Consider the following 12,713-nt stretch of genomic DNA (forward strand, 5'->3'; position numbering starts at 1 on the left):
AGGGGGAGGTGTCCAATGACTGACTGTGGCCGTCATTGAACGTTAAGGGGTTAAAATGCACAGATCCAAATGCGCATTTCTGTGCTTTTTTTCTCTTTACCTTTACTGCATTGTTTATTTGTGTCCATGATGTCAGTATGGGCGATGCCCATCATAGATGTTATATCTTTTAGTAATTCCAGATGTTACATATTGGACTTTAGATGCTATAAATTGATAAGATTAATTCAGTATGTTGGCAAGCACCAGACAAATCCAATCAGGCGAAACTTGAGTTGGGTTAGTGTGCAATACAGACAGCTTGTATTAAGTGCTGGATAGTACTTTTCACTGTTTTTATTGATTGAAATTTAATGACATGAGCCAGACAAAGCCGATCCGGCGAAACCTGAGTTGGGCAAGTGTAGAATACACAGTTTGTATATTGTTACTGACCTGGCTTGTGTACTCCTTTTGTCAGACCTCTCCTCCACTCCTGATCCCAGCTTTGTATTCTGAACCTGTGCTGCATGCCCCGACACCAGATCTACTGACCATGTCTCTAACCTAATAGCTCAAGCCTATCCTCACCATCAGAGGCTCTAATGAAGACCAGGTAGCCACTTAGCCATGCCCCTCTAGGGTAAGCCCGGCCAGTGACACATTCCACACTCAATGTCGTCACAATAGTTGTTGGACCACGATTGGCCAAAGCATTGTTCGGATGACAGGCTTCTAGTGTGTATGAGGGGCTTAACTAGTAGATTTATTTTGCTGGAGGTCCCAACAGCAGAATATTTTGTGATTAGTAGAGTTTAGCGACTTTTACTTTTTTCGGATCGAGTCGGGATTCGCGAAACCCAACTTTGTCAAAAGTCGGGTGAAATCGGCCGATTATTGCGAAAAGTCGGGGGCCGACTGAAACACGAAACCCAATGCAAGTCAATGGGGAATCAAAGTCGGCAGTGAGTGGAGGACAGGAAAACACCTACACTGCCCATTTTAATGTCAAAAACATCCATTCTTGTTACTGAAGCTTGTCATTCTTAATTTACCTTATAATAATAGTAAGGCATTGGAAATTGGGGGTCATTTGGCTAAAGTTGTGGGGGGGTAAGGCTGGCTCAAGATTTTCGTAGGCCCAGGAAACACGGAATACGTCACGGCGGTGGAGCAGGGAGAGGTAAGTATTTCAACTTTGCAAGTGCTGTGATCCTGAGCAAGCAGGGGGGGCCCACTCATTGGCACTGGCACAGGGCTCCTCATAGCACGGCGGTGTGTTTGACGGCGGGTGGCGCCTCCCACTGGCAGAGACACTTTTGCGTACTATGAGGGGCCCTGTGCCAGTGACGTCGCCAACGAGTATGCCGCCCCCATACCGGATGAAGGAACTTGCACTTTCATCTGCACCTTCCTCTTTGCCCCCGTGTAAGGTGGTATAGTATGCGGGAAGGGGAACCTGACTTTCAGCAGCGTCAGATTCTGGCTGTGTAGAGTGCAAGGGGAATGTAGTGGTCTGGGTCAATGTACCAGCAGACTCATCTAGCAGTGGCTGGGCAATGGGCAGGATGAGGAGGAAAAACAGATATAGGCCCAAATAATAAAGTAGGCTAAATGCAGTTCAAAATTGGTAACAGGACTAAACAGGCGGCATTGCTTTGTTCAGTGGAGGACAACTGTAATGAGTGGCAGACACAGTTAGTAGGCCCAAATAATAAAGTAGGCTAAATGCAGTTTAAAATTGGTAACAGGACTAAACAGGTGGCATAGCTAGGTACAGGGGTGGGCTCCTCTGAGTAGCAGACAGTGGTAGTAGGCGCAAAGTATTAACTGGTCTAAATGGAGGCCAGGGCCCCTGTATATTTTAACTATCATCTATCATTTCAACAAATTTGTATTGGCAGTGCCATTGAAGGATTTAACAGCACAGACTACACAGTGGTGGAGCAGGGAGAGGTAAGTATTGCAAGTGGTAGAGCACTGTTCGAGCTGGGGGGAACACTCTCTCGTGGGCAGCGGTACTAGCACAGGGCCCCTCATATTACGACGGTGTGTCTGATGCTGGTTGTGCACCACCACCGTCAGAGACACTTCATTGCACTATGAGGGACCCTGTGCCAGTGCCGTCGCCCAAGAGTGGGCACACCCACCTGTCCAGGCAAACGGCACTCGCAAGGGTGCTTGCGCCAGGTGGTGACCATGGCCCTGTTGGGGGAGTCAGCCCATTTAGGGAGGTATAAAAATGGCCTATGGTGGACATTCAGCAGCTGCAAATGGAGGAATTGGAGAAGTCAGTAAGAGGAGGCCAAAAGCAAGACATTTTTCAGGCAAGCTACGTGTCAGCAGGGGAAGGTGGGGCAAAATAATTTGAAATCCATGATTGGTTCATTTTAATGAAGGTTAGATCATCCGGCTTTAAAAGCTGTTTTCCTACTCCCAGATAAGGGAGCCTTCGAGGCCTTGTGTAGCCAGACGATGACGCTGGCTCAACACCTCCAGCCTTAGGTGCTATTGTGCTTTTGCCACTACCACCAGATGCACCACGACCACCACCACCATCAGTACCAGCTGGCAACCACCGCCCACGGGCTCTTCCCCTCATTTTTTGGAAAATCTAACCAAAATAACAACCGTTATATGGTACTGTAAAACAAGGTAGAAGGTGTATATAAACTTGTTGAAAATTTAAATCTCCCTTATTTTTTGGGAGACTGAACCAAAACTCAGGCCCAGTGTATATAACAACGCAATCTAAGTGGCAGAAAGTGGCTGGCTGACATACGACAAACTAACAGGACTGCAGTATATTAACTTTGTGAGAATTTGAATCTCACTTTTTTTGGGGGGAGACTGAACCAAAACTCAGGCCCAGTGCATAAAACAATACAATGTAAGTGGCAGAAAGTGGCTGGAAGATATATGAAAAAATACAAGGACTGTAGTACAATTTCAATCTTCCTACAATGTTCTCAGGAAAAGTATGGCAGCAATAAAAAGGACTGCTGCACACAAAAGTGTGGACAAATAAACAAGATAACTGTGCAAAAAGGAGCAACAGGATTTTTGCTTTTAAAAAAGCAGTTGGTTAGCCCCTGTGACACCGCAGAAAGCAAGCCAATCACTGTAATGCCCTTCTCTAAAGATGGTGGGGACCAAGACCTATGTCATCACGCTGCCCACACTCTGCGTCCTCCTTCATTGGCTGAAAATTGGTGCTGAAAGCATCATACGAAACGCGACTTTTGCGCGCAGATTGCCGACCTCATGGCCGATCCCACAGTAGGATCGGGGCGGGTTTCACGAAACCCGACTTTGCCGAAAGTCGGCGATTTTTGAATTTGTCCGATCCGTTTCGCTCAACCCTAGTGATTAGCGTATTGTCAAGGACCCCTTCTATTAAGTAATGATTGCCCCCTTTAAAAGAGCTTTAAAACTTGGAATCCTTCCTTTCTTCAACTAGAAGATCAAAGGCCACTTTCACAATTGGAGAAAATGAGGAAGACATCTCAATGAACACAAGTGTCCACAGACTTCTTACAATTTATTGTGGCATTACCAATATTGGTTCATGTCCTTCTTCAGAAGCACAGATCATCACAATAGCATGGATCATAAAATATACTGATTTCTACCTTTACCGCCCCTCTTACCTTTCTGTACCTAATGATAGATACAGCTGGCTGATTGTTTCGAGCACTTGACCCTCCAAAACTTTGTCAGATAGTTTCTTTGCTAAGGACAGCTGGTATTCATTATAAATAATACACTGAGCCTCATTTACTGCAAGTGTCTTGTAAAAATGACAAAGGAGCTGGACCGCATGAAGCTGACCTGTCCAAAAAAGAGAGTAAAGAATGCTTTTATTTCATTTGCATCTAAAAAAAAGTCTACACCAGTGTAAACTAGTTGCATTGTTCTTTAGTGTTCAAAGGGAAGAGTCTTCATAAGATTTGGCCATTTAAGGGATTTTCCCATTAACTAATGTGCAGCTGCTGATACTCCCTCTGATCACTAGAATTGGGACCCTCAAGCCTCTTTCCCTCCACCTTCACCCCTTGTAATAATAGCAAAAATTTTTTGCGAGCCTATTAGAATACCTATGGGTATTCTAATCAAATAAATATAATTATAGATGTAATCATACCACCCATAGTATCAAATAAGGACTAAATCCGGACCAACTGCAATATATAAGCTATAAAAAGAGGGACAGAGCACAAAAGACACAGTCCTGAAGTCCAAAAAAGTATAGTCAATGTACAAAAATGTTTATTAGTAATCAGTAACAGGTAAAAAGGGGGCTAAATGTACACACAAAACCAACATCCATGCAAAGAGTAGGTGGAACCACACTGAAGATAAATGAGTAATGCAACATAATAGAGTTCTATTGAATAAAGCATATAATACAGCATAGTTAATATGGCAAGAATCCCAAGGCGCAAACAATGTTATAAAAGTTCACACAGATAACTTACAGAGTGCGATAATGGGACCCACGTGGTCCACGAGCCCACTCCGACGCGCGTTTCTGAGAAAAAACTCCTTCCTCAGGGGGAACTCTGTAAATTATCTGTGTGAACTTTTATAATATTTTGTAACATTGTTTGCGCCTTGGGACTCTTGCCATATTAACAATTAGCTGTATTATGAGCTTTATTCAATAGAACTCTATTATGTTGCATTACTCATTTATCTTCAGTGTGGTGCCAACGGCTCTTTGCATGGATGCCGGGTTTGTGTGTACATTTAGGCCCCTTTTACCTGTTCATGATTACTAATAAAGATTTTTGTACATTGACTATACTTTTTTGTACTTCAGGACTGTGTCTTTTGTGCTCTGTCCCTCTTTTTATACCCCTTGTAATGAGCAGAAGCTTTAATGGAACAGGCATGGTACCAATTCATTCAATTTCTATGGGACCATTCAATTCAAAGTTGTCCTCACTTCGAGGGAGTGCAACGAAGAAGAATAAAAGGTTCGGAACCCCATTTCCAGTGGGTGATCGCAACAGTGGATCCCTCAGTAATTAGAAATATATCACTTAATGTTATAGTTAAATGCACACTTAATATACTCTACCTTCCAAGTGATCTGTTTCCATTGCAGCAAGGAGTGCCCATTCATAATAACATCTTCCGTTTTCTTTATCTCCTCCAGTGATGTAGTGGCTTCCAAGCATTAATAAGACATATATAAAATTGGCACCATTTTCAAAAATTGAAAACCCAGAATAAAGGGTCATTGATTTTTGCAAAAACACTTCTGCCAGAATCCGAGCTTTTAAGTGCAAGAATAAGATCCCGAAGTTAGCCAGCACGGCTGCCTGGTTCTGCAAATTATCCAGCTCTCTTGAGATCTGTAAAGCCGTGCTGTAGTGTCTAGCTGCTTCTTCAATTTTATCTCCTCTTCTTAGAGCAATACCGAGAAGGTTCTGGGCAATCCCAAACTGGTGTTGAGTACAGGAAGATAAGGACACCACTCTGGTCAATAAATCAAGAGCTACATCATTCTCTCTGTCAAGCAAGTAGAGCCAAGCAAGTGACACCAATATATCCGCCCTGTAGGTTGCATCCATGGGGAAAGCTTCCATTGCCTTCATGATATAGGAACGAGCCTCTTTGTACAATTTTTGCCTTGAGCACATGTCCGATAAGCTCAGATAAATGAAACAGCACAGCTTCCGGTCTTGGTCAGTGACCACTGATTTAAGAGCTTGTCTTAAGTGATATGCAACTTGAGAGGGAAATATCTGCCCTTTCCTTCTCACTCCGTGAGGACTAGAAGTATTTTCTGTGATTACACTAATCCTTTTTAAAGAGTCCATGATGCTACAAGAAGTCGGAGAAGCTACTTTAACGCAGCTTAAGGTCAAGTTTGGCAAACACTTTTTAGTATAGATATCGGCCAACTGGAAGTAGTATCCTGACGAAGACCTCTTAGTGTAGTCCATTGAGTTGTCCAAGGTTTGTAGCCTTTCGATAAATGGCAAAGCTTCATTGTGTTGCCTCAAGTCAATGAAAGTCTTGACCAGAAGCTGACACACTTTGATCTCAGTCACTTGGTCTTGACTCAGTATTGCCTTCTTCATGGCATACTTCAGAAACGAGGACTCCATGTCAGTGCTGCTTATGTAGTTTTGTAATCCTAGGAGTAACGCTGAAGACTTGTCGATCATTTGACAACATTTTTCCTTCGATTTCTGCTTTAAGTAAATGGCGTTGAGGTTCATGTAGACAGTGGTAAACAGAAAGATATCGGAGAAATCCCCATTAATAACTCCCATGGCTTCTTCCAAGTAAACCCGAGCTTGGGAAAACTTGTTCTTCTTGGTACAGAGCCTGCCCAGAAGAAAGCAAATTCTTGCCTGAGCCCATTTCATACAGGACTTCTTAGCTGCTCCTCGTGCTATACTAAGGTACCGAACCAACTCTTCTTCTTCACTGTATCCATGAAATGAAGCTTGTAGGAAAGTGTATGCGACATCATAAAGTTTTTGGAAACTTGGTTGATACTGTTCACTGTTCAAAAATAAGAGCAAAGGTTGTAACGAGTCATGATTCTCCTCTTCTGCATGAACGTAGAAGATGGGTTCCTCATATTCATCAAGCGGGGTCTGGATAGGGGAAGGAATGGAGCTCGTATCTTGAAAGTCACTGGAGGTATCCAAACAAGGTGGGCAAGTGACAGAAATGCTCATGAATGTCTCCAACTTTTCTTTTAAGTTGCTGGTGTCACAACTTGTCATTCCATGTAAATTTTCTAAAATATTCAAAATCAAAATTAGTATTGCAAATACTTTATGTAAATTATGTCACCAGTAACTACTCACTTTCTTTACAGTTTTTTTCTTTAAAGGTTTACAGTTTTTTTTCTTTAAATTTTGTTAAAGTTTTGCTTTATAATACACATTTTGGAGACCGTAAGATAACTCATAAATCTAGCCCTTTTCAGCATTTCAACCTTCCCCAACTGCCAGGAAAAGAAGTGTTTAAACAAGATGGAACTATATTTCTTTCAGGTTTCCCGATATCTCTGGCAGGGGCAGACATATCGCCAATGCTGGCGGTGCAACTGCACTGGGACCCGGAGGCAGAAGTGGATCCGCCGCCACAAGTGACTAGTTCAGCTGCATGTGCATCCGAGGACGCACATTCAGCTGAAATGTATTGTGGTGTAGGGAACCAGCCGGCTCCATGTACTGCAATACATGCTGCCAGCCAATCAGAGTCCAGCAGCTGACAACTTCCTGCCGGTGACTGGGGGCGCATGGCAGTGACATCATACACCATGACTAGGACGCTAAAGTCAGCTGCCGTCTTCTGTGTCGGCTGCAGAAGAGAACCTTGCTTGGCGTGGGAGCATGTGGAAAGGTGAGTAGTATCATTTATTTTTTATGTATTACAAAACAACACACATTATAGCAGAATGTGCAACATATGCACAAGGATGGGTCACAATATACCAGGATGAGGGACATATAGACGAGGATGGGGCACATTACATCATGAGGCATATAAATACCAGGATGGGGCACATATGTACCTGGAATGGGCACATTATAGCAGGGTGAGGCACATCATACCCGTATGGGTGACATATAGACGAGGATGGGGCACATTCTACCAGGATGGGGCACATACAGTAAATACAAGATTGGGGCACATATATGCAAGGTTGGGACACATTATAGCAGGATGGGGCACATATATAACTGGATAAGGAGAGTTATATACAATAATGGGGCTCATATATATGTAGATGGGGCACATTATAGCAGGATAGGGGACACATATACAAGAACGGGACACATATACACCAGGATGGGGAATATATATAGCTGAATGGGGTACTTCTATACTAGGACGTGGGCATGTATACCAGGATGGAGGATATACAATTCAAAAAACCTGATCTGCACATCCAAACATAGACTGAGTGTGAACAGGTGCTGAACCCAGAGTCGCCAACTCGTATATAGTTAAATAAATAGGGCAGCACACTGCAGCGCCAAAACATACAAACTTGAAAACACGAAATTTAAACTGCATTACTGCACTAGAAATATGAAAAATGAGAGCTTTTAGCGCATAAAAATGGCCAATTTTATGTGTACCTCGTAGCCACTTTACGGCATCTCTCTTATACGAGGTCCTACTCTAAACCTACCTCGCCGAGAATAAACGTCTCCATCTGAATGGGTACATGTGAAACCTCTCCTTGGACTCAAATTCTCTCTCACTGTGGAGGGGTATTGGACCTACTATAATTAAAACACCTGAAGCTAGGAGGCGGGGAGTGCACGATCAGAAGGCTAGAGAATACATTTCAAAAAACCTGATCTGCACATCCAAACATAGACTGAGTGTGAACAGGTGCTGAACCCAGAGTCGCCAACTCGTATATAGTTAAATAAATAGGGCAGCACACTGCAGCGCCAAAACATGCAAACTTGAAAACACGAAATTTAAACTGCATTACTGCACTAGAAATATGAAAAATGAGAGCTTTTAGCGCATAAAAATGGCCAATTTTATGTGTACCTCGTAGCCACTTTACGGCATCTCTCTTATACGAGGTCCTACTCTAAACCTACCTCGCCGAGAATAAACGTCTCCATCTGAATGGGTACATGTGAAACCTCTCCTTGGACTCAAATTCTCTCTCACTGTGGAGGGGTATTGGACCTACTATAATTAAAACACCTGAAGCTAGGAGGCGGGGAGTGCACGATCAGAAGGCTAGAGAATACATTTCAAAAAACCTGATCTGCACATCCAAACATAGACTGAGTGTGAACAGGTGCTGAACCCAGAGTCGCCAACTCGTATATAGTTAAATAAATAGGGCAGCACACTGCAGCGCCAAAACATGTAAACTTGAAAACACGAAATTTAAACTGCATTACTGCACTAGAAATATGAAAAATGAGAGCTTTTAGCGCATAAAAATGGCCAATTTTATGTGTACCTCGTAGAGGATATACAATGGCATGTAAATGTTTTGGCACCCCTGGTTAAAATGACTGTTATTGTGAACAGTTAAGCAAGTTAAAGATGAAATGATCTCTAAAAGGGCTAAAGTTAAAGATGACACATTTCCTTTGTATTTTAGGCAAAAAATATGTTGCTGATTTTTACATTTTAAAAATTACAAAAAGGAAACTGAGCTGATGCAAAAGTTTGGGCACTCTTGGAGATCAGCTTTTTTAGCCTATTGGGGTTATGGCTTGTTAGGAAAGGCCATTTGATGCAAATTTCCCAGCTTTATAAAAACCTAGCCTCCTCTAACCTTGTGCTAAGAAACAGCAGACATGGGTTCTTCTAAGCAGCTGCCAGCACTCTGAAAATAAAAAAGGTGTAGGCCCTCAAAGCAGGAGAAAGCTATAAGATTTCAGCAAGGCATTTTCATGTTGCCTTTTTCTCAGTTCGAAAATGTAATTCATATATCATAGAATCGAAGAATGTTAGAATTGGAAGGGACCTCCAGGATCATCATGTCCATCCCCTTGCTCAATGCAAGTTTCACTAAACCATCTCAGACCGATGTCTGTCCATTCTATATTTTAAGCCTTCCATTGAAGGAGAATGCACACAAACAGTCTTTCTCTAAGATGAGGAACATGTGTGTGCCTCGACACAGGACTTTGGGCAGGCCTCTGCTTGAGCACTCTGGCTTAGAGAAGGATAGAGCAATAAGATAATACTCTGTCTACAGTGCCACCCCGAAGCATGAGCAAGCTCATTAACTGCAAACTTCTGACACTGATTACACAAGAATCACCCCAGTTATCATTTTAATCAGTGTAATACTGCCAACCCGACAGTGTCTGTAGGTTACTTAGCAAAATCCTACTGACAGGTTCACATTATACACTATTCTATTAGGCTACGTTCACACTAGCGTTGTGCGCCGCTGCGTCGGTGACGCGACGCACAACGCAGCGAAAAACGCGTGCAAACGCACGCAAAAACGCTGCGTTTTTCGACGCGTGCGTCGTTTTTTGACGAAAATCGGACGCAAGAAAAATGCAACTTGTTGCATTTTCTTGGTCCGACGCTAGCGTCAAAAAAGACGCACGTGTCGGAAAACGAAACAAGCAAAAACGCATGCGTCCCCCATGTTAAACATAGGGGCGCATGACGCGTGCGTCGCCGCTGCGTCGCCCGACGCTAGCGCGACGCACTCTAGCCGAACGCTAGTGTGACCGTAGCCTTAGTCGCTGCTGTTCAAGCTTATCTTGATCCTTCTGAATCCTTTTTCTGTTTTTCTAGTTGTTAGCTATCCCTCCTAGCTTTGATCAGTTTATCTTCAGTTCCCTTATGTAGATCATTTATAAAAATGTTGAACAACACTGGGGCCAGGACATAGCTTTGTGGTACCCCACTTAAAACACTCTTCAAATTGGATGTGCAACAATTTATTACCTCTCTTTGACTACGATCACGGAGTTAGTTATGAATCCACCTAAGCGTAGCCTTGTCAATCCCATTTTTGGTCATATTTTCAATAAGGGTAGTATCAGATACTTTATCAAATGCTTTGCTGAAGTCAAGATATACTATACTGCATTTCCCTGATCCATCCAGTCAGTGATTCCATCAAAGAAGGAAATTAGATTAGTCTGGCATGGCTTGTTTGCTAAAACCCATGATGGTTCGGGTTAATTACTGCATTCTTATCGAAGTACTTACATTCATGCTGGTTAATAATTTGTTCAAAGATCTTTCCTGGTATAGAAGTAAGGCTCACTGGCCTGTAATTTCCTGGTATCATCTTCTTTCCTTTTTTGAAGATAGGTACAACATTTCCTCTTCTCCAATCTTCTGGGACTCCTCCTGGTCGCCAAGATGTTTCAAAGATTCTGGCAAGTGGTTTTGCAATTTCCTCTGCTATCTCTTTCCGTACCCTAGGATGTAATTCATCTGGACCAGGAGATAGTGTTGATTATTTTATTCCTTCGATAGCTCAGTGAAGATCAGTTAATGTTGCAGTTGCTTTTTTAGAGAACACAGATGCAAAATAGGAATTTAAAATTTCCACCTTCTCAACATCGTTTTTGACCACCTCATCCTTTTTATCCTGTAAAAATGCTATAACATCTTTGACTTTTCTTTTGATTTGACATACTTCGAAAATCTTTTTTATTGCTTTTGGTCTCTCTTGCAAGCCTCATTTCATTACTGGCTTTAGTTCTTCTACCGCTTGTCCTACATTCTCTACAGACAACATTATATTCTTCTAAAGCGATATCCCCGTTTCCATTTGATACACATTTCTTTTTTTTTCTTTTTAGCAAGTGTTTAACTTCTGTGTTCATCCTGGTCTCTTTAAATGCTTCCAATGCATCATTTTTTGGGATTGCTACTGATTGTGCAGTGAGAATTTCATTTAGCAAAATCTCCCATCCTTCTTGGACATTTCTGTCTTTTAGAACATCCAACCATTGGACCTTTCCTATCCTCTTTCTGAGCCTATTAAAATCTGAATTTTTGAAGTCCGACCTTAAAGTCTGAGTCCTTGCGGGTTTTCCTCAGCCAATTCCTCCCTGTTAGTAAAGAATTAGATTTAAGTTGGCAGATCCTCTTGTTCTCTCCTCTACCTTTTGAAAGCTAAAGTTGTCAGAGAAGATAAGAATTTTCTGGACCCAATTCTTTTGCCTGAGAAAGATTCCCAACAAATATCTGCATCGTTACTGATGTATAAAGTTCATCCATAACTTTAGTCTGTCCAGGTTGCCTATAAACACCTACAATAGTGTCCTTTCTGTTCTTCTCCCCTTGTATTCTTAACCAAACAGTTTCTATAGAGCTACCATTCTCTGAAGCTTGGATATCTGTGGAGGTATACACTTTCCTAACTTACAATGCAACAACTCCTCCCCTCTTGTTAATCCTGTTTCTAATAAATAAGTTGTAGGCTTCAAGGTTTGTATTACAATCATGTGTATCATCCCACTAAGTTTCAGTGATGAGTGTGACATCATATCTCTCTTCCTGTGTTAGCAGCTCTAATTCTCTTTGTTTGTTTCACATGCTCTGCATTTGCAATGGCAGTTAACAGGATCAGTAGAGGCCAAGATAAGGTCTGGAAGACTAAGCAAAATTTCAGTGAGAGCTGCTCTTGGGATTGTCAGAACCCTCGCTTGACTGCAAAATACTTTCAGAAAGATTTAACAGACTCTGGAGAAGTGGTACATTGTTCTACTGTTTAGAGACACCTGCACAAATATGGCCTTCATGGAAAAGTCATCAGAAGAAAACCTCCCCTGCATCCTTACCATGAAATTCAGAGTCAGAAGTATGCAAAAGAACATCTAAACAAGCCTGATGCATTTTGGAAACAAGACAGCTGAGGTTAAAATAGAACTCTTTGGCCACAATGTGGTATGTTATGTGTGGAGAAAAAGGGCACAGAATTTCAGGAAAAGAACATCTTGACAACCATTAAGCATAGGGGTGGATCAATCATGCTTTGGGGTTGTATTGCAGCCAATGGCATGGAAAACATTTCATGGGTAGAGGGAAGAATGGATGCAATTAAATTTCAACAAATTTTTGATGCAAACATAACATCACCTGTAAAAAAAACTGAAGTTGAAAAAGTATGGCTTCTACAAATGGATCATTATTATTATTATTATACATTTTTATAGCACCATTTATTCCATGGCGCTTTACATGTGAAAAGGGGGCAAGTATAGACAAATACAATAAACATGAGCAAAAAAAAA

The 12,713-nt window shown here is 42.0% G+C and overlaps 1 protein-coding gene across 2 annotated transcripts in view; it reads right to left on the reverse strand.

Annotated features, from left to right (window-relative positions):
- The window catches only part of SH3TC1 (SH3 domain and tetratricopeptide repeats 1), a 78,767-nt gene that overhangs the window by 15,620 nt on the left and 50,434 nt on the right, over positions 1-12,713 (reverse strand). For both annotated transcript variants that reach the window (XM_069744768.1, XM_069744769.1), the window contains 2 exons: positions 5,063-6,742; positions 3,630-3,810 (listed from right to left, as the gene is read on the reverse strand). In XM_069744768.1, the coding sequence (XP_069600869.1) occupies positions 3,630-3,810; positions 5,063-6,742 (1,861 nt within the window). The remainder of the gene's footprint in view (positions 1-3,629; positions 3,811-5,062; positions 6,743-12,713) is intronic.

Source organism: Ranitomeya imitator, chromosome 1 (assembly GCF_032444005.1).
Source record: "Ranitomeya imitator isolate aRanImi1 chromosome 1, aRanImi1.pri, whole genome shotgun sequence".
NCBI lineage: Eukaryota > Metazoa > Chordata > Amphibia > Anura > Dendrobatidae > Ranitomeya > Ranitomeya imitator.